The 27,772-nt window shown below is 45.4% G+C and overlaps 1 protein-coding gene across 1 annotated transcript in view; it reads left to right on the top strand.

The window, feature by feature from the left end:
- The first annotated feature begins 1,260 nt into the window (after nucleotides 1–1,260).
- LOC138291311 (protein huluwa-like) overlaps nucleotides 1,261–27,772 on the top strand; it is a 50,304-nt gene continuing 23,792 nt past the window's right edge. The window contains exon 1 of the mRNA XM_069230314.1: nucleotides 1,261–1,883. Coding sequence (XP_069086415.1) covers nucleotides 1,281–1,883 — 603 coding nt within the window. The 5' untranslated portion in view covers nucleotides 1,261–1,280. The remainder of the gene's footprint in view (nucleotides 1,884–27,772) is intronic.

The raw sequence follows: 27,772 nt of genomic DNA, 5'->3' as shown, positions 1-27,772 counted from the left end.
TTGCCATTTCTCCTAGTAAACCCAAAATACCTGAGTACTCTCTACAGATGCTCCATCTTAAGTTGGTCATAGTGTTAAAAGATGTGGGCACTATTTATATTAAATCTGCTTCTAGCACAGCACGATTTTCCTTGATGTCTATATAGCAAAGGTTGCAACCCCTGATGTAAACTCTATACCATGAATGCACTTTTACCATCAAACAGACACATTGCTTTGTAAATACTTTGTTTCCTCTTAAGCACTTTTAGTACCATATACATATATTTTCTAAGCTGTAAACCTTGTACACATTTTTAACCACACTGTAAGCACTTTCCCAACCTTTAAACACTTGTCTCTCCCTTCTAATACCTTCCTACTCTGCAGGGTGTTCCTGCCCTTGACTGGGTGCACTCACTCCTCAGGTGCTTGTGTTAATAACTGAGGGACCGCTCACCTGGTTCTCCACCCATCCATTCCGCTCGCATTGCTTGGGGAATCCTACCTAGTCTTTGCAAATGCTCCATTCTGCTTCCTCGGCCTAGGGGTCACACTGTCTCTAAAGAGAGTCCCCATTACTACTCGGGTGGGGGGGGGGGGGGGGGTTCTTCCACTTACCTACCCACAGAAACACTTCATTTAAGAGAAGTAAATAAAGTCATTAAGTGTGCATGCCCCAGCATAAACACACACAAAATATATTCTACACTAAAAGGTGTGAGAATTTAGTCCAGTCTTTGTTATCCAAAATGTTAACATTTTTACTATGAGATATTATATCACTTACTGTATAGATCTGTCACTACTTACTTTCAAAGACAGTTATTAAGTCAAAATGTCGCCAGTTCACCGGCCCAGGCTCTGGTGGGGTTACCCACGTTTGCTCAACACAGTTCAGCTTATTTTACTCTCGTGGGACCATCCGCCTGGTGTCACCACACAATGTTCCCAGCCCTGCACTTTCTTTGCAGTCTCTCGCCTGTAGTTCAAGCTCACATCATGCATACAACTCCCAGAATGCAATGTTTTGTAACTTGGGGGCCCAGGACTAGAATTGCAGTAGCCCAACGACCAGCAGACGCAGAGTAGCTTTATGTTAAATCACCCCCCAGAATGATTACATTTGCCCCCTATGTGCCTCTGGCGTGTTCCGAAGGCCACTGGAAAGCCTCCACCTCGCAAACAGGAAAATAGCAAAAACCGAGTTTCTGCTCCTCCCATGCTTCCAGGTTTTTGCCACTTTCCGGGACCCCACCCATTTTCCGCTTTTCCAAATACCCAGCTGCCCCACACATGCAATGGTGACTGTGAACCCCTTTCTGCCCTATGCGGGGGCAAGGAGCAACGCGTCCACCCCGGGCCCTGCCGCGGGGGAGAACCAGCCCCTCCAGCCCGCCCTGACCCTGCTCATCGCCCTCCTGATCCCCTGCGTGGTGCTGCTGGTGCTGCTGAACTGCGCGCTCCTGCTCCAGAGGCTCCCGGTGTGCGTCAGGGCGCGCAAGAGGCCCCCGGCCGGGCAGCCATGGAGGGTGGACATGGAGCAGGGAGGCGAGGAGCCCTCCACGGTGGAGACCGGCAGCCGGGGCTCCCAGGACTCCGGCAGTGCAGTCAGCCAGGGCCTGGGTGTAGCCCCTGCTCTGGGGGACGGGCTCAGGTCCAGGGATGGGCCCCGTAAGCCCGATGGCACCTTGCGGGACCGCGAAGTTTGCGCCCTCCGGCCGGCCATCGTGGTGACCGTCTCGCAGGCCCCGAGGTCACTGCGCGAGCAGCCTCTGGGTGGAAGGGACCGGCGGGGCTGGAGTCAAGGGAGGCTGTCCCAAGGGACCGTGTCCTCCAGTGACCTGGAGGGTCGAGCGAGCCAGGTGCCCCCCAACACTCCAGTGAGCACGCCAGGCCCTCGGGTAGGTACTACCTCGCAAGCAGTGGTCAGCATGGGCCACCGACCTTTGATCTCAGGTCTAAAGATGCTCCAGGAGGGCCTCCATCCATTGCTGGGGTTTGACTCATCGGCTATTCGCCTGCTGGGACTTGTAGGCCCAGAACTGTTCAATACAAGTCCCAGCATGCAAAGTTCTGTTGGCCAAAAAAAAAAAACAGGAGTAGCTGGAGGTGCTTTGGTTCTGTGGTGGTTATGCATTCAGTTTCCTGTTGGGCATCAAGGTGTATTTTAAAAGTAGAGTTAATGTTACAAAAATTAAGCTATGTTTCTGGTTCAGTAACTCACCACCATGGTTACTATCTCGACTGCCCCACACACAAGGTGAGATGTATATTTTGTAGTTTGTTAGATTATTGTAAACTGTCAATTCAGCGCCTTGAGACCCTTATGGGTGAGTAGTTGCACTCTAGAAATTTGATTTGTTTTGTGCTTTTTTTTATTTTTATTTTTTTTAAACAAATTTTCATTGTCGGGTGTTCTAGTCCAAAGAGAGTAATTGGAGGGGAACAAGGCCACAGGTGTAAGAGAGAAAGTACAGCCCAGGGTGGCAAAAAGTCTATCACTTGGTGCGTTCTGTCTTCCCAACCAGCGGTCACCAACTGAGGCCCATGATGGCTGGATCCAGTCAGGCTGCTAAGATAACTAGCCAGAATGTAAATGTTTTCCAATTAGCGTCATTGTATATGGGATAAATTACCCCGCCATACATGATAGGGCTATTACAAGTCGCCATACAGAGGAATGAGGCCAAGGACAGTGCTCCTTTATTAGGTTTTGGAACTCTGAAGGGACTTGCAATATCCTTATCCGGTACGGCGTCTGGCACTTTATTCCTTATTAATTTATTTATTTATTTAAGAGTGTTATATAGCGCGGGCCAGACCCAAGAGTATCAGAGCGCTTTACAGGTCTTGTAAACAGAATCCATAGAATTAATACACAGAGTCGTAAGGGTTGACATAGTATATCCAGAGAGAAAAAAACAATACAACATTATAGAAGTATATCAAAAGGTATAGCATAATACATTATAGATCAGTGGTGTTAGCAACAGATTTAAACGGTGAACTGGGTCGAGCGATCGTAGTAAGTGATCCTGTTGGTGTGCAGGGATCATGTGGGGGGGGGGGGGAGTCTGGTTGGTAGTGGGTTGAAGTATTTGTTCAGCAATAGCGATTTGAGGTTCCATTTGAAACTGGTGTAGGAGGGATTACAGTGGAAATCCTTAGGAAGTGAGTTCCAAATCCTGAGAGAACATTTCTGGGATTTTGTTCCCAGTTTGGGAGGGATGAGAAGAAGTGAGTTGCAGCTTCCCAGGGCCCGACTTCTTCCAGCTCTCGTTAATTTGTTTACAGATATTTAGGCTTTGTGGATGATACAAACTGTCTTGAAGATGTATCTTCCTTCAATGGGAAGCCAATTGAGACTCTTAAGAGCAGGTGAGGGGTGGTCGAACCTTTGGGTTCCTGTGCAGAGTCTGGCGGCCGCATTAAGGATTGTTCTCACAGGCACAAAGGGACTTTTTGGGGGCCCAGTGATGAGGGCATTGCCGTAGTCGGGTTTCGAGAGGACTGGTGACTGCACTACAGTCTTTAGATCATCAGAGGAATAAACAGTTTGATTTTCTTCAGATGTTTTAGGGTGTAGAGCGCCCCTATGGCTCCGTTATTGATGTGATCTTTCACCGACATGTTTTTGTGCAGGACGATTCCCAGCGAGTTCACAGACTTGGAGAGTGAAAGAGAACAGTTTAGTACAGTCTTGTTCTCGAGCCATTCTTGGATTGGCAAATGCTTGTATTTAGAGGGGAGGAGTAAAAGTTCAGTTTTATTTGGGTGATTGGTACTTACACAGGTTTATATCTTGTTTAGTGTGGTATTCAGATGGCAAATGTCTATAAAATGTTATTTTGTAGCATATTTGTGAGTCATTGGCGTATAGATGGTATTTCACACCTGCAAGGTTCAGAATAATTGTGAGGGGTTCCAGGAAGAGATGAAAAGGGTTGGAGAGAGGGCAGAACCTTGTGGAACTGGTGTAGGTTGAGAGAGACAAAATCTTAGTCGGTTTTTATTCTAACTTTTTTTATTTTTTATTATTTGTTGAGAGCGAGGTTGTAGGCAGGACTCAAACCATCTCAAGACTGTGCCATTGATACCTGTGTGATTCTTAGAGGTCACAAGTAAAGCTTGGCGATTAACTGTGTCAAATGCCGTCGTAGGATTAGGAGGCAGGAGTCGCCTCCGTCTAAGGTTCTGAAAATCTGAGCATAGCAGTTTCCGTGCTACAACCTTTTCTAAATCCTGATTGTAAGGTGTTGTGAAGGGTTAATTTATCGTAGTGTTGTTTGAGTTGTATCAAGATGCACTCTTCGATCTCTTTTGCTAGGAAAGGAAGGTTGGTTAGAGGTCTGAAGTTGTTGAGGTCGCTAGGATCAGCTGCGGGTGTTTTTTTTTTTTTTTTTTTTCTTTGTTTTTTTTAGAATGGGTGTGACTTGGCCTAGTTGGAGGCAGTAATGTACTCACCTTGACCAGAGGGAAGCATTGATGATTCTGCTCCAGAATGGAGAGATGATGTGGTTAAGGTTCTGTACTACTACATGGTTACACCATCAACTTTCCCACAAATCATTCAACTCCATGGGAGGTCATGAAAGAGGGAACATGTTTGTGAACATAAAGAATAAAAACAGTGCAAAATTAAACACATCAAGCAAGCTGTTAGATATTTGTTGCAAAAAGATATTAGAATCGGTGTAATATAAGTTTGTTTTTCTAAAAAAAAAAAAAAAAAGCACTGTACCTCTGAGTGTGTAGAAACATGCAGAAATATTCCAACTTTTCAATAATTACATAAGGAGGGCAAAAAAATAAACATGTTACCATAGATATCTCCTTTCTGCTTGTCACAATACACCTAGGAAAAACTAGGATAAAGAAAAACATTTGCTTTTCTTTTGAGTGGCTACGTCATTTCTTTTTAATGGACGACTGAGTGTGTCACAAGTCGCCAATTAATAAAGAAATTAGAGACTGATTTTGATTACATGGATTGCAGAATCTTACGTATTGCATGTAAATTTAAGTGTGGCTATCCTGGAAATTTGGTAGCCCTCCTGGACCCAAAATACACAAGAAAGTACGGGGTTCTCTTAACGAGGGCGTTGCGGATATCAGCGTAGCCCTGGGTTGTATGTGTTCCTATTTGGAAGGGTAATGTCAGTGAAATGTCAGTAGGTAACTGCAGAGTGCATGCGCGGGGAGGAACAGCGGGGGGAGGAAATTCCTTTTACGGACTAGGTGGTCTCACACACTATATAGTGTCATGCTTCATCATTTGACCACCTAGACCCACCCAGGTAGGACAGTGCCACCTGGGCGGACTCAACCTCACTGTTAAAGGAACAGGAGGGAGTGCGTAAATAAACTTGTTTCTGGAAAGATCGGGATCCAGCTAATCTACTGAAAAAAGTAAAAATTAAAAACTCCTAAGCAGACACCTGTGAGGAGTAACAAATTTAATAGTGGTATCTGACTGGTGTAGTTAAAATGGGGGTTGGGACACCTCTGTGAGGACAAGGACTCACAGGGTCACCTAACTAATAGCCAACATGTTTCTGCCCTCAGAAGTGAGCCAATGAAGGTCTCGGGGCATTCATCAGGGCCTAGGATCCCTATGTCTCACGTTGGAGGAAATTACTCTATGTGAAAGTCAAAGAGTGTGAAATAAAAGGTCTACCTTACCCAAGGAATTACCTTGAGGCGGCCCTTTTCATAGAGGCTGCTAGCCTCTGGTATCCAGGAGGGGGAGTGTCCCCTTATAGTCAAACATACATCAAAGGGGACGCTCGCCGTGCGCCTATATCGTCCTCTCCTTGGACCTACAGTGCCACAGCATGCATTGGAATGACTTACCATCTGGTTTTCAAAGTGTTATTCTGGTGCTTTATGGCATCTTTGGCTAGTCTTTCAAATTCTGAGGCGCACTGAAATGGAGCTATCAAAAACTAGCAATGTACAACTATGTCAGTATTGGAAGTTTCACAAGCTTGTCATGTTTAGAGTTTGCGTTCCTTAATTATAATCTGTATTTATATAGCGCTTACTACCCCGGACGAGGCGTCAAAGCCAGTAAAAGCCCAGAGAACTCCATTGACGGCAATGGAGCTCCCAACATTCCAATGTTCTAATTAGTATTATTATGAGTTAATTTGAGCAGAGGATATGTGACTTTGTTAATTGAATTGACTAGAGTAATAGAGGGATAGAGGAGGGAAGAATCCAGAAGTGTTAATTGGGAGTTTATAGTACTAAGATGAGGCTTGGGATGAGTAAGGGAGAGGCGGAGGAGGGAAGAGTCTGTGGAAAGGGTTAGGAAGATCATAGTAGCAGAAGGGGTTTTGGATGAGTCAAAGGTGAGACAAAATGAGGGAGAATTTAGTAGCATTGTTTGGGAGATCATAGTAGTAAACTGAAGTTTGGGGTGAGCTAGATGCTGTAGAGGAGGGAAGAGCTTAGGCAGGGTTATCTAGGAGATCAAAGTAGTAGAATGGGTTTGAGATGAGTCAGAGTGGGGATGGAGGATAGATTGATAGAGACATAGTGTGTTGGGGAGACAGAGTAAAGCTTATAAGAGTAAAATATATGTTTTAATTTGCTTTTTTTGAATTTTATTTATAGATTTAATATTATTTTTATTTTTCTCTAGTACAGAAGGACTAGAGTAATAAATAGATATGTAAATACATAGGGGGTCATTCTGACCCCGGCCGGCGGCGGTAGCCGCCGGCCTGGCTGGGACTGCCAGAAGACCGTACCGCGGTCAAAAGACCGCGGCGGTCATTCTGGGTTTCCCACTGGGCTGGCGGGCGACCGCCAAAAGGCCGCCAGCCAGCCCAGTGGGAAACACCCTTCCACGATGAAGCCGGCTCCGAATGGAGCCGGCGGAGTGGAAGGTGTGCGACGGGTGCAGTAGCACCCGTCGCGAATTTCAGTGTCTGCTGAGCAGACACTGAAATTCAAAGTGGGGCCCTCTTACGGGGGCCCCTGCAGTGCCCATGCCATTGGCATGGGCACTGCAGGGGGCCCCCAGGGGCCCCACGACACCCCTCACCGCCATCCTGTTCCTGGCGCTCGAAACCGCCAGGAACAGGATGGCGGTGCCATGGAGGATTCCCATGGGCAGCGGAAAGTCGGCGGTACACCGCCGACTTTCCGTTTCTGGCCGCAGCTGTACCGCCGCGGTCAGAATGCCCTGCGGAGCACCGCCAGCCTGTTGGCGGTGCTCCCGCCGACCCCGGTAATATATGTGCATGGAATATAATAATGGGTAAAATATGAGAAGTAAAGTGGTATTATATAAACACAGACTTTCAAGATTTGTAATATTTGTTAAATAATAAGTGTACTTTTCTAACATTCATCTTTTAATTTTTCAATAGTGAAATGCTTACTGTTAAATAGTTAAGATAACATTTGCTCATTTTGATATTAAAAAAAAAAGCAGGGATTCATAAGTATTTTATATAACAACTTATCTAGGAGCTATGCTATGACCTATGAACATGGTAAGCATAGAATAATATACACATGTATATACATGGATATATATATATATCTATTTAACCGTGAGTAAATATCAATTTGTTAAACAGGCTTAAAGAGTGTGTGTATAATTTATTATTATGAAATAGTAACTATACATATTTCTTAAAAACCTATACATATCCAGAATATACACATAATCGGATTATAAATATTTATCAACACCGGCATATGCAGTCCATTTCTGTTTCGATATGGTGGTTATGAAGGAAAGAGACAACTCTTTAGTAGTCTTCTGAAGACAAGATAGTTATCTGTGGATCATATATTTGGGGGTAATCAATTCCATAGTTTGGCTGCTTGAACAGAGAAGGATGTACCACCTATTGTCTTTTTCTTGTGTGGTGGTGTTTTAAGGCGGGGTGCCAATCTTGAGCGAAGGTTTCTTTGTTGAATGTATTTGGTTATTTTGTTTCTGATGAAAAGCGATCCTGCTCCATGTGTAGCTTTGTGGATACAAAGCAGCTTGAAGGTGCATCTTCTGGCAACGGGTAACCAGTGTAGTGCTCTCAAGGCCGGGGAGATGTGGGCTTGTGGCTTTACATGTAATACTAGCCTGGCAGCTGCGTTCTGAATATGTCGTAGTTTTTTCATAATAGATAGAGATGATCCATGGTAGAGGCCATTGGCATAATCCAATTTAGACAGCACAAGAGAGATAGTAGCCTGCACCTTGTGTGGAATTCCGGGGTGGGGGAAGATGCGTTGCAGATTCTTCAAGGTGATGAAGCTTGATCGTGCTAATTTGTTCACCTGGGCATTCATTGTTAACTTGGAGTCCATGGTAATTCCAGGGTTTTTAACTTCCTTGGATACTTGAGGAGGTGGTCCCAGATAGTCAGGCCAGGCGCACAGTGGGTCATAATTTTTCCAGTCGCCACATGTGAGTATTTCTGTTGTGGAGGCATTTAGTTTGAGATGGCTCCACGTCATCCACTGATCAATGGCTCTGAGGCAACTGATGATTTGTGAGTTTTTAACGTCTTTGGGACATTCTAAATTAAGTAGTATTTGTGCATCATCTGCATAGTTGTAGCATGTGAGTTGAAAATCATTGATCAATTCTGGTAATGAAATCATGTAGATGTTGATAAGCATAGGTAAAATAATTGATCCTTGGGGGACCCCTGCTTTTGTGAGGTAGGGTTTGGATGAGAAGGGGGAGAATAGATAATATTCGTTCTGTTTTGAAGGTAGGATGTAATCCAGTTGAGAGCAGTCCCTTCCATGCCGGCATTGTGGAGTCTTTGAATTAGGGTGTCATAGTCAACAGTATCAGAGGCAGCTGAGAGGCCCAGGAGAAGTAGTGCAGCAACTCCGTTGCGGTCGACTGTCTTTCTAAGATCATCCCAGATTGCTATGAGGGCAGATTCAGTCCCTCTTCCTGGGCGGAATCCAGTTTGGTAGTCTGAAATTATGGAGTTGTCTTCAATAAATTGTGACATCTGGGTGAATGCTGCTCCTTCTATCAGTTTGCCCAGGAAAGTTTCATTTGTGATTGGTGTGTAGTTGTTGGGGTCATGCGGGTCTAGGTTTGTTTACTTTAATAACGGACAAATGTATGCCTTTTTCAGGTCTTCAGGAAACGTTCCTGTAGTTAAAAGGTTCTTGATGATTCTTCTTACAGGTGTGGCAGCAGAAATAGATAAAAGAATATTCCTGAAGATGTGTGGTGGACAACGGCCAGTAGGGCAGCCGGAAGGCCTGCTTGTTTTGACCAAATCCATAACTTCACCTTGCGATGTTTGTTTGAAGGAGGGCAGAGGCTGGGTTGGATTACTCTTGGAGGGGATTTTAGGAAACAGGTTGGTGCTGATGGTTTTCTTCTGTTTTAAATAGGAGTTCAATGTGTCTGCCTTGGTTGTGTAATAAGTTGCCAGTTTGTTTGTGAAATCTTGAGTAGTGGGATGACTTCCTTCCGTGCATTTAGGTTTTCAAAATTAATTGAGAATGTTATGAAATTCTTTAGTTGCAGATATAGCATTTAGAAGTCTGTCTGAATAGTACCTTCTTTATCTTTTATGATTGATTTGTATATTCTGTTAAGTTTGTCTTGAAAGTTGTTTGTTTTGTGCCAGGTCTGTTGCAGCCTTCTGATTTTTTTTTTTTTGCTTTATCTTTTTAAGTTCTGTGTTTCTTCAAGGTGTTGGTTTTCGTTTGTCCTGTTTCTGAGTGGTATTAGGATATCAAAAGCTTCCTGTAGCCACTCATAAAGTTTTGGAACAGAATTAATTGTGTCTAGATCTGTGTTGGCTCTTGGTTGTGTTTCTAAGTCTTCAAAATTGAGATTGCTCCATGGTCGATAGACACATGTTTGTAAGGTGCTATAGGGTGTGTTGGTTTATGGTGTTTTATGTTGGAAAGTTACCAAATGGTGGTCTGACCATGTGATTGGTGTGATGCTTTGAACAGTAACTAGTTCAGGCTTTGCAAAAATGACTTCTAGAATGTGTCCAGCAATGTGTGGGATTGTGTACAATCTGATGTAGGGTCAATGTGACTAGGCCAGTGGTGATAGCTTTTGGATGGGGGCATATTGGGTTTGTCAAACCAAATGTTTGGGTCCCCAAGAATGCATAGGTTTGAGTATAATGTTATAAGGTTTGAGATTGTACCTAGAAAAGTGTCTGGTAATATTGAATTGTTAGGTGGAGGTCTGTAAGGTAGGAGAAATTTACAAGAGGAAGTTGGTGTAGGGTTGCATCTGGTGAGAAGGGCCTACCAGTCTTGTATGGAAATGACTGTTTTACTGAAATGTATTGCTTGTTTTAATATAATAACTAGTCCACCTCCTCTCTTGCCTATACGGTTTTGTGTGATTTGTTGATAGCCTGGAGGAATGGCTTCATGCAACACTGGAGCCATGTCATTTCCCAACCATGATTACGAATAGTAAGTCCGGTTGTGTCAGTGAGCAGGTCGTAGATATGGTGCTTGTTTTTTTAGAGCGATCGAGCATTTATGTGCAGACAGTTTAGAAAATGTGTGTTTGTGGCAGTGTTGTTTTGGAGAAGGGTGAGCAGTACATTTTGAGCTTGTAGCAGGTGTGGTGTTAGTTGTGATAACTGTATGAGGGTCACAATAGTCCTGTTTTTCTATATGGTGTTCCTCGTCCAGCAGGCTTAGGAGGCATTTTGTTGGGTCTGTCTGTGTGTGTTGGTGGTGGACTTGGTGGCTGAGAGTGACATGATGAGTGTAATTTTTGAAGTTGTTAGGAGTGGCATGTTGTAAACCAAATAAACATCTGTTTAGTGTGGAAGGAGTATGGGTTAGGGGTTGTGGAGGAGCATGTGGATCATAATGTAAGGCTATAAATTGTGCAGTGGATGAGAGGCGGGTGAATGAATGTTGCTGTGTTGGGGTGCTTGTGGTAGATGTTTGTGAGGAGTGAGAATTTTGGCGTAGAAATTGGGCAGGATTTGTATTATTTGTGTAGTCATGAGGGTGGATGTGACAAAGTATAAAAGTTTGTGTTATTTTGATGTGTGGTTTGTGTTTGTGGAATAGTGAGGAGATATTGCTGTAGTGGTTTTCTGTGAAGGATTTGTATGTGCATTAGTGCTGCTGAGTGTTATTAGAATATCACAGGGGGTGTTGATGTGTTTTGGGAAGAGTGTATGAGGTGTGTAAGAGGGGATGAACGAGGGTCAGGGGTGTTTGTGTTAGTTTTGATCACTGGAAGAGGTAATACGTGGAGTGGAGTGTAAGGATTGCATGGTTGTGTGTAATTGGTGAAGAGAGGGGGACGGTGTTTGTTTATGATGACAAATGCACTCCGCTGAAGGGCTGTCATCTTGGGGACATAGGCACAGTAATTTTTTCGGGCAACAGCAAAGTGTTTTCCTGCATATATTTTGGTTGCCAGGTTACCCCATGTGTGGCTTGCACTTGTAAATGAAAATTAGTTTCCACTTAAAATGCCTATTAACCCCGAGGAGACAAACTTAATTTGGAGCTTGACCTTACCAGTAACCACATTAACTTCAGCAAGTGCCTTAAAAAGGTCTGTTTGCCCACTGCTAATCAGAATAATTGAACAGCTCCAGTGACACACTCCAGTCATTCAGCCCCAAGAAACCCCTGTAGGTTAAAGGAATTTACAGTGCTAACATGACAGATCACAACACAACTTAAGTACACAAGAAACTGTAGCTCAATGGGGATAGAAAGTGTGACATGAAGAAACAGATTTTATTAAGCGTCCTCTAGTTCAAAACCCTTTGTAACGAAATAACATAACTATAAAATGATGTCCCATTCCCTGCTGCTATAACCTGCTTTAAACATTCTAGCCTGCCCACAGGTTAATGGATACTTATCGTATGCACTGGGACATTCTCAAAATGTGTAGCCGCACTCAGTCGATCCCTTGAAGCACTCTTTGATAAAGTAATGTAAAATAATCTGTTGTGCATTTGTTCATTTTGTAAGGATGAGGGTAAACGGTTCCCAGACTGGTTCAGTCAGTTCCAGTAATGAATGCCCCTTGCTTAGAAATTACTCTTCTTGCGTAGCCCAGTCAAAAGTATCAAAAAGAAGTTGCATTAGTACTAAGCTAATTGTACCTGCACAGTCTTAACTTCATCGCAGTGCATTCTGGTCCTTCTTGAGGAACTAAGGTTATCAGAAGGCACCAGTTTCCAATCGCATGACGACAGAATGCATTCTGGGATTCGTAGGCTTGATTCACTTGAGTTGAGCTAAAGTTTTAGATGCTATTATTTTTCCAAAGGGCTGAATATGGTTTGGAACATGTTACAAACATACATAAAGCCATATCCAGCAGTGCCATTGACACACTCTCACGTTTGATACTATTTAAAAGCAACCTATAACAGAAAAACAAACGACGAAAATGAAGAAAGCACTCAAATGCTAAAAAAACAGACATGCAGGCAAAAGTGTAAGGAAACCCAAAGCAGCCATATGGAAGGAACACATGAAGGACATATGATATTACATAATTAAAAACAAAACCTGCAGAATAATCCAAAAAGTTGCCCCTCATATATCTTGCTATTTAAAAAGACATTTTGGCTGGGGAATAAAATAAAAACATAGATAATGGCAGATACAGAGTAAAGGCTGCATTTCATGGACCATAGTGAAAAGAAAAATGTAAAGCAGGCAACAAGCATTGGCGAAAAAAGCATAACACGTGCACTAAAAATACAACACAAAAACTTGTGTCTAGGTCTTTGCAAAAAATGAACACCACACAGCGAGACTTTCGCTTTCAGATTTCACATAACTTACAGAAAGTATTAAAAAAAAATTTTCCTAAGCCAAGACGTTGGTTGACGACCTTTTTCTCTTTGCCAGTGCTTATTTCAATAATGAATGTTTTTTTATAAAGGCATGCATTTTATGAAAATATTGTCTAAAGGCCAACGCGCCTGTGTGTATCTTATGTCAGAGAGCACTACAGAGTCCTTATTGTGCGCATGTGCACACAGTGCAAGAGTTGAACGAGATGACTTACAGTCAGATTAGTAAATGGATAAAGTGGGCTGACCCTGTACCCCACGCAGTCTGCTCTTGTGTGCGGAAGCAAAATGCGAATTACATGGACTCAATCAAGTTTGAATTCACATGCAGAGGGACAGTACCTTCGTTGCATTTTAATTACTATGTGGTTGTAAATCTTTTCAAGCCATAACTACCAAAACATGTTGTCCTGGCACAAAGTAGTGCAAATGATGGTGTTGATGAATAGCACTGGGATTTAATGACGGGATATGGCATTCACACAACAGGCGCTTCCTAAACAAAACAAAAAAAGTCATAAAGCATCAATATGATTTTCTCATCACATTAGAGAAAATACAGTAGCTCTCAATTAAAAAGCTGATGTGTGCAGTGAAACAGACTTCCTACATGGTCCCAATCAACGAAATCTAATCGGAACACAAATAGGACGATTTAACCATCCTCAAAATGCCCTAAGCATAACGGATCGTTCATCCAAACAATGGCAAAGCATAACAAGTTAATTGTCATCTTTTGAGAACAGCGCCCAAGAGCAACAACCAAAGAAAACATGCACGGAAACTGAGAAACGATGACTTGGCAAAATAAAAAAGTTAGTTTTAAAAAAACTTTAGAATTTTATTTGTCCTGCTGAGCACGTTTTTGCAATCAGGAGACTTCTGTTTGCGGGACACTAGAAGTTATAAAGAACAAATAGTACCTTGATCACGCCGGGAACAGCGGACGAGCACTGAAGAAGTTGAATCAATTAGTTCTTGATCCCTGCTCCGCACAGAGGGATGGAAATGATGCCACGCATGCCTTGACAAATTACGAGGCTATGAAGAAGAGTGACACGCAAGCTAACAAATGGTGAGCGACAGGCGGACTCCAAGCCCTGTACTGAACACAACAGTGTCGCAAGCGAGACGCATCCACTCGCAGGCTCAACCCTAAAAGCACATGAAGCCAGTAGCTTAAAAGGCTGACCCAAAGCGGAACATCTTTCTTTCCATACTTCTTATCAAACTTTCTAAACCAATTGATAACGTAAGTTCTTTGGACAGTTAAGGCTGACCTAATAATGTATTCTAGTGTTTGTAAGGAAAATTGGAAGCATGATTTTAGGGAGCCATGCTAATGCTATCCAGAAAAAACAACAAAAGGAGGGATTCAAGATTGTTACTGTTCTACAATAACCTGTGCCAGTTTGTCTACAATGAGATTGATGTTTGTCCTCTAGGGGTGGCAAGTTTTGTTTTCTGGCCTAGTTCTGACTTAGGAACTGGCCCAACATAGAGATACATATCCAAGTGGGTGTAGTATTGTTATGTATTTGTGCTGGATATTACAGGTAATCCCTTGGTATCCCACAGGTCACCTGGTTCAGGGAGGGCTAGGTCACCTGATGCCTTTGTAAGACCCTACACCTATCATTGATGTCCTCCTTGAGTTCACTATTTAAATGTATGAGGCTTTGGTGACAGTTTACCAAAATATCAGTGATAGTTGATGTGAAATCACATTCTCTCTGACCCCCCTACCCACTCCCCCCCCACCAATGACATCCCAGAGGTCCTACACTTTACTCTTAAAGATTCCTATTTGCTGGTTGGGCCTAGGGTAAGTTTTTGACAGTGCAGAGAGTAATCAGTGCTCTTCAGCCCTTCTTGCTTTCGTTCTGCTGGCATGCCATGACCACAGAGGCCAGGAGTAACAAAGATATGTGCCAGGTGTATCAAATGACAAGCAAGGGTAACATCTCCTACCCTGGGCTATGTCCGTTTGAGGTCCATGCACGTACGCGTAGAATGCCTGTCCTATGGCGACCGCTGTCTTTCCAGGCTTGAGGACAATAATAACCCTGCTATACATTAGACAAGAAACGTTGTTTAGGAGTCGGCAGGACTTTTCTGCTCTATGATGCTTCAGAGGTGGTGAGTTTCCATTCATGCAGATGGGAGCAGTTATGCATATTTAGCACTGTGGCTGCAAGTTGGACCTGTCAAGTCCACATGGCTATAAGGTGTGCCACTATAACCGTAGGGAAACCTGTGGTCATCACCACCATAGGCAAAGAAGTAGGTGGGGATGAGGGAAGGAAGTGCGCACTGGAGGAGCTAACAACTGGGTAATCAGGATTCAATGCATGTATGCTGCATGTACACTGTATCACTTACCTGCTGTCAAATAATACCTGCAATCATCTACCGATTCTGCAGTCTCTGCTGTGCTTATCCGTGCATGTGGCGCCACCATCTGGTAACAAAGTTGGGATCTTTCTGATTATTTGCCTGTTTCTATACCCAGATGTTATCATTTCCCCAGGTTGTCTGATCACCTGCGGTGGTGAACTCTGGTTCCTAGCATCTGACTTTCCCAGGTGCTCCTGTGTAACCTGCATCCTGTCTCCTACACCCAGGTTATTAGCTCTTCTCCGTTGGTCAGTGTCCTTCTTCATCCTGTCTGTTTGTTGGCAGTCTAGTTCTATAATGTGATGCTTTTTCGGGGACCCACCACGGTATCGGAGTACATGCTTCATGCCCTAGCATGAGCGTGGATGGGCATGCTAACATGCTGCAGTGTGGAGTGTTCCAGTTTGCCCCGAGAATGGTGTAAAGTACCTGATGAAGTGGCTTACTGCCTTCTTTCGGCTGATGTACAGTTGTTTTTGTAGTGATGTCATTAAGACATTCTGTTGGGGCCACAGTGGTATAATTTTCCAAGTGTCCTACAAGTTCTGCAAAGTCTGTTGTCTGTCTTGACAGTGTCAGGAATGGCCAAGGTGGCGAATATCTCATTCAGAGCTGGCATCATCGTGGATGTACTGGTTGAAGACGGCTGTTTGGCCAGTGGAAATCTTGAGTAGTCTTCCATGACTACCATAAGATACTTTCCAGATTGTAACTGTCTAAAGAAATACATAGCACCCAAACACTAGTGGGTACTTCCGACACATTTGCAAGAAAAGTAGAGGTACTTGTCAACTGGTCACCTGGCATGTTCTCTCATTCCTTGGTGGCCCTTGTGTGCTAGGTCGATGGCTTGATGAATAAGACCACATGGGATGACAATCCTTTCTCTTCTCAAGAAACAAATGATACAGTAGACATGTGACGTATAGTCCACTACATAAACAGTAGCAAAAAGTAAATTTATAAGTTCCAGAAATATGATTCCGAAGTCGTCCTAAACATTCCCATTGATCTTGATTGGAAATTTATGTATAACAACTGGCAGCCATGTTTCATCAAAAAGCGACTTTTTCAAGGCTCAGCACAAGTCGTCATGTAGAAATAAGTATGAGAGGTAGCCCTTGATTCAGTAAGTAATATGATTGTAGAGTGGAAAAAGTTGGCCCATCCAGAGAGTAAATGGACTAGGAAACTAGTAAGTATTTCTCCACAGTCACAATGTCCTCAAGTTGCATGGGAAAATGGCTCTGTATGTATTGGCCAACGTATAGTACAATAGGGTGCGAGGTCAAAAGTAAACAAAATTGGGCAGTAATAAGCCCAAGCTATGACCTGTCATCGGCTCAAGTGTTGGTAAACTTCTTCCTTCCCCTTCTCAATTCAATTAGTATTTGTATAGCACAGCACTGTCCCCTCTAGGGGTATCTGAGTGCTGTGGGTGTGATTTCTCTGTCGAAAAGGCAGGTCTTGAGTTTCTTCCTGAAATCCGCCAGGGAGGGTGCTGTACGCAAATGGAGGGGTAGGTCCTCCAGGTCTTGAAGGCGATGTAGGAGAGTGACCCCCGCTGTGGGTGTGACAGATGCAGGGTTGTGTGCACGGGCTAGTAAGGCGGAGTGCAGGTGTCTTGGTGGAAGTTCAGTCAGTGATTGATGTAGAGCTTTGTAGGCATGTGTGAGGATCTTGAACTGGCATCTTTTCTGGATGGGGAGCCAGTGGAGGTTTCTGAAGTGGTGTGATGTGGGTCTGTTTGGGGAGGTCCAGGAGGAGTCTGGCTGTAGCACTGTGTATGATCTTGAGTCTTTTGAGGAGCTGGGTGGAGATGCCGGTGTAGAGAGCATTGCTGTAGTTGAAACGGTTGGTGACCAGGGCTTGAGTGTCAGTCTTTCTGGAGTGACTGGTATCCACCTGAATATTCTGCGGAGTGTGCGAAAGGTATGGAAGCAGGAGGAGGCGACTGCTTTGATTTGTAGTTTCATGGTCAGTCACTGTTGAAGATGATCCATAGGTTGGCTGCATGGTCTGTGGGTGTGGGAGTTTGTCCGAGTTCTGCTGGCCATCAGCTGTGGTCCATATGGAGGTGTTCTTCCCAAAGATCAGAACTTCTGTCTTGTCAGAGTTGAGTTTAAGGCAGGTGTCTCTCATCCAGTTGGCTACATTGGTCATGGCGTTGCAGAAGTTGAGTCTGGTGGTGGAGGGGTCTTCAGTGAGCGAGAGGATTAGTTGAGTGTCGTCTGCATTAGAAATTATGTTGAGGTTTTGGGATCTGACAATGTCTGCGAAGGGGGATCATGTAGGTGTTGAACAAGGTGGGGCTGAGGGATGATCCTTGGGGTACGCCGCATAAGATGTCCTTGGGTTTGGCGGTGAAGGGAGGCAGTCAGATGCTCTGGAGGAAGGAGGCGATCCACTTGAGGGCATTTTGCTGAATGGCAATGTTGTAGAGTCTGTTGATGAGGGTGTAGTGGGAAACGGTGTCGAAAGCAGCAGAGAGGTCAAGCAGGATCAGGGCTACTGTCTCCCCGCAGTCAAGGAGGGCTCTAATGTCGTCTGTGACAGCAATCAAGTCTGTTTCAATGCTGTGATTGGCACGGAATCCTTATTGGGAGGCATCAAGTAGGTGATTTTATTCCAGGTATTCGGTATGCTGTTTGTTGATGGCCTTCTAGAGTACGTTGGCCGGGTAGCAGAGCGGTGAGAACGGTCGATAATTCTCAGAAGGACCTCGCAGCTGGCCATGCCAGTTCTTTATTCACATTTCGGAAAGCGGCCACTTCCTTGGCATCCACGTCACCAATCTGTTCACGACTTTCTCTCTGCCACCATTGTTGTTGTTGCACTCTCTGCGTTGCTGATCGTAGTGTGGGATCTTCTTATGTTGCTTCTGTAATAGTACTAATTGGGACAGAAGGGTTAAGCTTGCTGCATCACAAAGTTAAGTAACTCTTCAGCAAGCAATAGTCTCAACTTTGCCAGGGCTAGTGGATGTTGAGGTGTGTTCCACCCCCCCCCCCACCATCTCAATTGCAGTGCTGTGTTTTTCTTGGGGTTTGCAGATATCGTCGCAGCAGGGGTTGATGATCTGTTACGATTATAAACTGTTTGCCATAGATGAAAAGATGTCGGTGTTCATATTCCCACTCAACCACCAGACATTTTCTCTTTCTGGTTGCAAGTATGAGTGACTGAAGCAATGAAAATTACTCAAACTTCCAAATCATGAGGGGCATCTGTTTACTGAGTCTTGTGGCTTCTGCCCCACCCCTGCAGGTTTTATAGAGAAGCAGGGCCCGCACACCTCATCTGCTAGTGGGCAGCACTACTAACCATCATGAAGTTTCATAGGGCGGTGCCCGTGCCTTGCTGCCTTTGCCTCTGAACACAGCAGACAATAGTTACAGACCTTGTCCTAAGGGGAGGGCACCAGTAATTCCACCGCTTTTCCATCACTTTGACCTCTACCTGGACAGCTTGTCCTTGGTCAAATCCCAGTAGACTTCATGGGAATGAGAGGATTTGTCTAATAAATATTACCATTAGTAATACAGACGTGGCCACCTACTTCTGGTATGTTATGACTGAGGGCGTACCAATTAGTAGTATGTACGTTAATGATGCTGAGCCCTAATCCATGTGGACCCACCAAATATTTACAGAAGGTAGACCTGTATTTACATCAGCAAGGCACTGGCTTGAACACTGCCCCATCAAATTCCCTTCTTTAATTGTCATACATCATAAACGTATGTGGGTTGAGCCACGTATGTGGCACATACATCTTCTCAGTGGATATTGGCCTTCAATCATGTAAAGGATGCGGACATATCCACTGTTTATTGGCTTTGACTCACCTTAGAAAAGAAGACTTGAATTTGTGTGTGTGATTGTGCTTGGCCAAGTCAATGGTTTGCTTAGTTTAATGTCTTTATTTCTGGACATAAATTGCAAACAAATGTCACAAATCTTATAATGTGGTAACCCTAAACCTGCAGCAACCTCCCCCTCATCCAAAGGTGTAAGAGATCACCTTCTTCTGACCATACTCTACACCAGGAGAGTCCCTTCTAAATGCTGTGAAACCCCAAGATCACCTTCAGAACACATTCTGGAGAAAGCTGGAGTAACTGTACCTGGAAGAAGAAACAAACACCTAGTTCTGAACTTCAAAGAGCTAGGTCTCCCAAACATCATATGTTGGTGATCCCTGCAACCAAGATTGTATTACGAGGCTGGAAGGTTAAAGTACAGAGCCTTGCAGGAGTGTTAGTAAAGGCCCGTGAGAACCAAGGATAAGTTCAGTTCAGGAAGGAATGAACAGATCAGCGGAGGGAATAAAGGGACAGTTTCAAGATGGGGCTTGTATGCCTCAAATGCCATAGTCTCTCTTCTTGGTTCTCTCAAAGTGTGAAAAGCTCTTGAATGTGGGTAAATCTAAGAAAAAGCCTTTTAGTATGAAGTCAAGAGTATGTTCCTTTAAACTGTCCAGGTGACATCACCTGTTCTTTTTAGATGCCTGAGTAAGTGGACGGACGAAAGTATCAAATGTTTAAAAAAAACTAAGTTTAAAGCTACAATGTAATGTTTAATTTCCATCTGTTATCAGGAAGGTCCATCAAAATATCGTCCTTAGAGCCTTGTTGTGTCAATCGCATAACTGGAAAAATGACATTTACCACGAAGAGGCATGAGCTGGCGAGATGAATTCAATAGATATATTGTTAAAGAAAAGCAAAGGTGTAAAAAGGAAAACAGCATACTTGAGCTGTCGCCTGGAAGAGCTGTGCCAAAATGACATCTCAGTCCACACCACATGTGGAGAACACAGAGCATTCCAAAATCCCAACAACAAAGATTGTGAATAAGCATTTGCGGAGAACACGGAGCATTCCAAAATCCCAACAACAAAGATTGTGAATAAGCATTTGCAAACCAAGCTAATAAAGTAATATACGACATGTCTCTCAAATCAAATGAAGAGAATACATAAAATCAGAAACATCCCCATGAAAAAAACAAAAGGAAAACCTACATATAGGACTTTAGGAATTTAAATATAAATTCACAGAAAATACATTAGCTTAAATAATAGAACTACTTAATAAACAAGGTAGCCACATAGCCTCTTGGACATTCTCAATCACACCACCATGGGACCTCTGTACGGGACAATCACAGCATCATGAGGTTTACTGTCCGGGACAATCACAGCATCATGAGGTTCACTGTCGGCGACAATCACAGCATCATGAGGTTCACTGTCCGGGACAATCACAGCATCATGAGGTTCACTGTCCGGGACAATCACAGCATCATGAGGTTCACTGTCGGCGACAATCACAGCATCATGAGGTTCACTGTCGGCGACGATCACAGCATCATGAGGTTCACTGTCGGCGACAATCACAGCATCATGGTGCTCACTGTTGAGGACAATCACACTGTAGGAAGTTGGCTCTGTATGCACTATTTCAAAGTAAGGAATAGCACGCACAGAGTCCAAGGGTTCCCCTTAGAGGTAAGATAGTGGCAAAAAGAGATAATACTAATGCTCTATTTTGTGGTAGTGTGGTCGAGCAGTAGGCTTATCAAAGGAGTAGTGTTAAGCATTTGTTGTACACACACAGGCAATAAATGAGGAACACACACTCAGACAATTCCAGGCCAATAGGTTTTTCTTTTTTTTTTTTAAATATATTTATTGGTTTTATATTTCGAAATATGATACAAATTGTTCAGTTTGCAACCACAGGATAAACCAAAACGATGATTAATTATCTAAGTCTTGAAACAAATACACACAACCCCTCTATGCACTTCACGGAACGCTTCTGGTCTTGCAATATCATTCCTGGCTGCACCCTCCCTAGGTTTATCCTTCACTGTTTATTTTATATAGGCATTCGTTTGAGACCAGTGTGGACCTTGCTTTACGTGCATGGGTTCCCTGAGTGTCTGAGGGAAGGGGCATCAACTAGGTTAGTGTATGCGAGTGGCTCCCCTGGTTTTCTGCTCCCCGCGCCGCGCCACCACTGTGGTGACATAGTCTTAGTGGGCATTTATTGCTAGAGAGATGGGCGGGTGTGATGCATGTGCACTGTGTTGTCTGGGTGTCTTATGAATTCTGTTCCCGTGATGAGGGGTGCAGGTGAATTTATGCTGTGGTTGTTGCGAATACGCGCGCCCCAATTTAAGGAGGCTTTTCATCGTTTTTGGCCTCCAGCTTTGTTACCATATCCTCCCATGTAGAGCAACCTGTGTGTTGCCGCCCTTCACGCACCATTCTTTTTAGTACCTGATATTCAGTACGCGCCCAGCGTGTTATTAGAGAGTGCCAGGATTTCAGATCGGGAGCCATAGAGGCTTTCCAATGCATTGCTATTAACCTTTTATACATTAAAAAGGCCAGGTCTATAAATTTATGTAAATGTCTTTGTTTTTTGGGTCTCTTCCTAAGTCCCAACAGGCAGGACCCGGGGTCTGCTACCAGTGCCAGTCCCGTAAGCCCAGATACCTCCTCTACCACCTCCGCCCAGGCCGTTTGTATATTCGGGCAATCCCATACCATGTGGAAAAAGGATGCTGACGGCAATCTGCATCTGGGGCACATTGATGCTGCATCAGGGAACATGCGCTTTATTCTGGCTGGGGAAAGATATGTTTGATGCGTGTAATTGAATTGGGTATATCTAAATCTGGGATTCCTTGACACACCTCTGATGTGGGATAGGGCCTTAGGCCAGTCTTCCAGTGGGATCGGGGTGGGGAGTACTGCGTTCCATCTATCCCATGTTTTCCCTGTCTGTGTAACAGGGGTCTTGTTGAGGATTCTATATAGATTGGATATTGTTTTAGTTTGATCGCTGTGTTGTAGAAGCTGGTGAAGCACAGGGGAGATCTCTGGTTCCGAGGTGCCCATTCCCCAAATTTTCCTGATTTCGTGACATATGGCATGATATGTCAGGAACTGTCCCGGATTTATCTCCGTGAGGGCCTGAAGGGCCTCGAACGTCATTAGTTTACCGTCTTCGTAGCAATCCCCTATGGTCAGTATTCCTGCTTCGTTCCACTGCTTTGCAGCTTGCATTCTGGCTGCGTTCCCCACTAACAGGTAATTCAGCGGTACGTGTGGAGAGTATGGGAGCTTATCCGCTCTTTTTTTGCACGTATCTGGCCCAGCACGCGTACGCAGCTGCAAGCAGTGGGTTGACCAGTGCCACTTTGGGGGGCTTTGTCGAAAGCCAATTTAAAAGGGGGGTCCCGTTCCGCCGAGGCTCTAGGCTCATAGGTTCCGCTTGCTCTGGTCTGTGGATCCAATATTGGACCCATTGAAGTTGTGCGGCTGCATAGTATTTTTCAAAATTCGGGGTTCCTAGGCCACCATTGTCCAGCGGACATTGTAGTGTGGGTAGCGCCACTCGCGCTCTGCCACCTCCCCAAATGAGCTGCAGCAATGCTGTGTTTAGATTGCTGAAGAATCTTTTGGGAATAATTATCGGTAGGGCCGCAAAGTAATATAAAAGCCTAGGTAGAATCAACATATTAGCAATCGCCACCTTGCCGGGTGGCGAGAGAGGGAGCTTGTTCCAGAATTGTAGGGAGCCTTTTATAGATGTTAGCGCCTTCCCCAGGTTCCCATCTCTTAAGTCTTCCGTGGCATGATATATGTTTATCCCTAAGTATTTGAATGTTGTAGGGCACCACTTAAGATGTCCTGTCTCTGGGGGATCATGATTATTAGGAGCCCTTTTTACCAGGGGAAAGACACACGACTTCTCCCAGTTTACCACAAGGCCAGATAGGCCTCCGAATTCAGCCAGTAAAGATATTACAGATGGGATAACTGCACAGCCGTTCCTGATATATATCAACGCATCATCTGCATATAGTGAAATCGTGTGATGTACCCCGTTCCTAATAATTCCCCATTCATGCTCCATGAGGCGAACTTTTGCCGCTAATGGTTCCATTGCTATGGCAAACAGTAGCGGGGATAAGGGGCATCCCTGCCGTGTCCCCCTAGAGATCGGGAAACTATCAGAAATCACCCCGCCTGATTTCACCCTCGCGTTCGGGCTTGAGTACAATGTCCGAACCCAGCGGATATAGTTAGGGCCTATTCCCATACGGGCCATCGTGGCCAAAAGAAAGTCCCACTCGAGCGTATCAAAGGCCTTTTCTATGTCTAATGAGAGCACCATTTCCTCCTGTGCATTCTTGGGGGTGTCTCCTATTATGCCCAGCAATCTTCGAATATTCAGGAAGGTGTTACGTTTGGGAATGAAGCCACTCTGATCTGCATGTATCAGTAAGTGCATGAGGGGGGCCAACCTGTTGGCCAATATTTTGCCTAATATTTTGCAGTCTGTGTTCAGCAGCGATAGTGGTCTATAAGATTTCACATCTGTGTGGTCTCGACCCTGTTTAGGGAGTACTACTATCAGAGCCTCCCTTTGAGATGTGGGCAAGCTTTCTGTAGTCCACGCCTCTTGGAACACTCCTAGCAGATGAGATTTCAAACTGGGTAAATAGGCTTTATAATACTCCGAAGGGAGACCGTCAGTGCCAGGCGCTTTGTTCCTGGGTAGCTGTGCAAGGGCTAGTTCTATTTCTGCTATTGTTATAGGGGTTTCAATTCCATCTCTATCTGGTTGTGGTAGCTGGGGTAGGAAGGAGTCCGCCAGAAAGGCCTCTAGTTGTGTAGCCGTGCACGCAGTACGTTTAGTGTATAGGTTAGAGTAATAATTCCTAAACACCTCGTTTATTTCTGCTTGTGTAGTAGCCGTTTCTTGCGCGCCCGCCCGGATGGCCCCTATCGGGGCCTGCTGTCTATCCTCACGTAGTAGCCAGCCAATAGGTTTTTCTATAGAAAAATATATTTTCTTAGTTTATTTTAAGAACCACAGGTTCAAGATTTACATGTAATCCTTCAAATGAAAGGTATTGCAGGTAGGTACTTTAGGAACTTTGAATAATCAAAATAGCATACACAGTTTTCACATAAATCACATATAGCTATTTTAAAACTAGACAGTGCAATTTTCAACAGTTCCTGGGGGGAGTAAGAGTTTGTTAGTTTTTGCAGGTAAGTAAACCACCTACGGGGTTCAAGTTTGGGTCCAAGGTAGCCCACCGTTGGGGGTTCAGAGCAACCCCAAAGTTACCACACCAGCAGCTCAGGGCCGGTCAGGTGCAGAGGTCAAAGTGGTGCCCAAAACGCATAGGCTTCAATGGAGAAGGGGGTGCCCCGGTTCCAGTCTGCCAGAAGGTAAGTACCCGCGTCTTCGGAGGGCAGACCAGGGGGGTTTTGTAGGGCACCGGGGGGGGGACACAAGTCAGCACAGAAAGTACACCCTCAGCAGCGCGGGGGCGGTCGGGTGCAGTGTGCAAACACGCGTCAGGGTTTCAATGGGAGACCAAGGGGTCTCTTCAGCGATGAAGGCAGGCAAGGGGGGGCTCCTCGGGGTAGCCACCACCTGGGCAAGGGAGAGGGCCTCCTGGGGGTCACGCCTGCACTGGAGTTTGGATCCTTCAGGTCCTGGGGGCTGCAGGTGCATAGTCTTTACCAGGCGTCGGGATCTGAGGAGCAGGCAGTCGCGGTCAGGGGGAGCCTCGGGATTCCCTCCGCAGGCGTCGCTGTGGGGGGTCAGGGGGGGGGGGGCAACTCTGGCTACTCACGGTCTCGCAGTCGCCGGGGAGTCCTCCCTGAAGTGATTGTTCTCCACAAGTCGAGCCGGGGGCGTCGGGTGCAGAGTAGCAAGTCTCACGCTTCCGGCGGGAAACGCAAGTGGTTTTAAAGTTGCTCCTTTGTTACAAAGTTGCAGTCTTGGGTGAACAGAGCCGCTGTCCTCTGGAGTTCTTGGTCCTTCTAGAGCAGGGCAGTCCTCTGAGGATTTGGAGGTCGCTGGTCCCTGGGGAAAGCGTCGCTGGCGCAGTGTCTTTAGAAGTGGGGAGACAGGCCGGTAGAGCTGGGGCCAAAGCAGTTGGTGTCTCCGTCTTCTCTGCAGGGTTTTTCAGCTTAGCAGTCCTCTTCCTCTTAGGTTGCAGGAATCTGAGTTCCTAGGTTCTGGGGAGCCCTTAAATACTAAATTTAAGGGCGTGTTTAGGTCTGGAGGTTAGTAGCCAATGGCTACTAGCCCTGAGGGTGGGTACACCCTCTTTGTGCCTCCTCCCAAGGGGAGGGGGGCACATTCCTATCTCTATTGGGGGAATCCTCCATCTGCAAGATGGAGGATTTCTAAAAGTTAGAGTCACCTCAGCTCAGGACACCTTAGGGGCTGTCCTGACTGGCCAGTGACTCCTCCTTGTTTTTCTCATCATCTCCTCCGGCCTTGCCGCCAAAAGTGGGGCCGTGGCCGGAGGGGGCGGGCAACTCCACTAGCTGGAGTGCCCTGGGGTGCTGTAACAAAGGGGGTAAGCCTTTGAGGCTCACCGCCAGGTGTTACAGTTCCTGCAGGGGGAGGTGAGAAGCACCTCCGCCCAGTACAGGCTTTGTTACTAGTGTGGCAGGCTGCTAAAACCAGTCAGCCTACACGGATAGTCAGTTAAGGTTTCAGGGGGCACCTCTAAGGTGCCCTCTGGGGTGTATGTTACAATAAAATGTACACTGGCATCAGTGTGCATTTATTGTGCTGAGAAGTTTTATAACAAACTTCCCAGTTTTCAGTGTAGCCATTATGGTGCTGTGGAGTTCGTGTATGACAGACTCCCAGACCATATACTCTTATGGCTACCCTGCACTTACAATGTCTAAGGTTTTGCTTAGACACTGTAGGGGCACAGTGCTCATGCACTGGTGCCCTCACCTATGGTATAGTGCACCCTGCCGTAGGGCTGTAAGGTCTGCTAGAGGGGTGACCTATCTATACTGCATAGGCAGTGTGAGGTTGGCATGGCACCCTGAGGGGAGTGCCATGTCGACTTACTCGTTTTGTCCTCACCAGCACACACAAGCTGGCAAGCAGTGTGTCTGTGCTGAGTGAGGGGTCCCCAGGGTGGCATAAGACATGCTGCAGCCCTTAGAGACCTTCCCTGGCATCAGGGCCCTTGGTACCAGGGGTACCAGTTACAAGGGACTTACCTGGATGCCAGGGTGTGCCAATTGTGGAAACAAAAGTACAGGTTAGGGAAAGAACACTGGTGCTGGGGCCTGGTTAGCAGGCCTCAGCACACTTTCAAATCAAAACTTAGCATCAGCAAAGGCAAAAAGTCAGGGGGTAACCATGCCAAGGAGGCATTTCCTTACACACAGTATCATGGTATTCACTTTTTTTATTAGTTTTTCTAAAGTATTTTTATTTGATTTTCAATAGTGCATATCCAAGTAGACATTACATAGCAGTATCCCTGCAAAGCACCAGAACTAAGAACATATATCAAACACTCCCCTCCCCCCCCTCAAACCATACCCAGACACAGAAACTCATTGGCACTTCGAGCAATCCCCAGTTCCATATTCCTCGATCTCCCCTCCCTCCCAGAGGCCTCCCAATTTTCGATATCCTATGGCTCTCCCGTTAGCACATGAGTCAGTACTCGACAAGCGGCTATACATCCAGGGAATAGTAAGTCATCCAGTCTCCCCATATTTTTTTTAACTTCCATGGGCAGCCTCTATTTATAGAGGTCACCTTCTCCCCCATCATGAACCCATCCATCCCTCTCGTCCACATATCTACTGAGGGGTATATCTCAGAACCCCAGAGACGGGCAATGTCCCTCTTTGACCCCATCAGTCCCAGACCACAAAGCATGAGCTTTCGTCGAGGCAAATCCATATCCTTGGGTATTCCAATAGGATAAATTTGGGGCCTGGGGGGATCTGTGCCGACAGCAGCCCCTCCATCTCTCCTATCACCTCATTCCAGCACTCCTGGATCCTGGGGCACTCCCATAATGTGTGAAAAAAGGATCCAATATTTCCTCTGCATCTAATACAGTTTGGGTGCTGCGCTCTTCCCATCATATATAGACGTTGTCTATCATAGTATACCCTGTGGAGAATTTTAAATTGAATCAGTCTACTTCTTGATCGGATAGCCACCTCTGTAGGGAACATCAGCGCCGCCTCCCAGTCTATATCCTCTAGTACCCCTAGCTCCGCTTCCCACTGACTACTCAGGTTCGTAAGCGTATTCGGCATATTATTATTGATAGTCTTATATGTTGGGGACATTGCTTTAGCGGCTAGGCCGTCCATTCATAATCTGCCTTCTAGAGGGGCATAGTCAGGTATTCCCTCTCCCGGGAGACCCTCCGCATGCATGTCGCAAGCGTGTATGATGAAAAAAACTGTGTTTTGCTCAGCTCATACTCAGCCCGGAGAGATGGAAAAGACATAATATCCCCCCCTCTATCACGTCCCCCACCTTTGAGATAGTAATGTGGTCCAAGCACTCAAAACCTGTCGGTTTCCTAACTTCTTATAGCTAGCCAGCCTCCCTCCCAAAGAGTGGTCTCCGTGGTGGGGCGACGGTGCCAACCCGTCAGCTTATTGGCTCTAATCCAAGCCTTTAAGGCCACCCGACTGGCTGGCAGAACGTGTCTGGTCCCCGCTCCCTCATATAAGTAATGCTTACACGATTTCCCTT

Source organism: Pleurodeles waltl, chromosome 1_1 (assembly GCF_031143425.1).
Source record: "Pleurodeles waltl isolate 20211129_DDA chromosome 1_1, aPleWal1.hap1.20221129, whole genome shotgun sequence".
NCBI classification, from domain to species: Eukaryota; Metazoa; Chordata; class Amphibia; order Caudata; family Salamandridae; genus Pleurodeles; species Pleurodeles waltl.
Note: the sequence above shows the minus strand (reverse complement) of the source record. Positions and strands in the feature narration are given on the sequence as shown.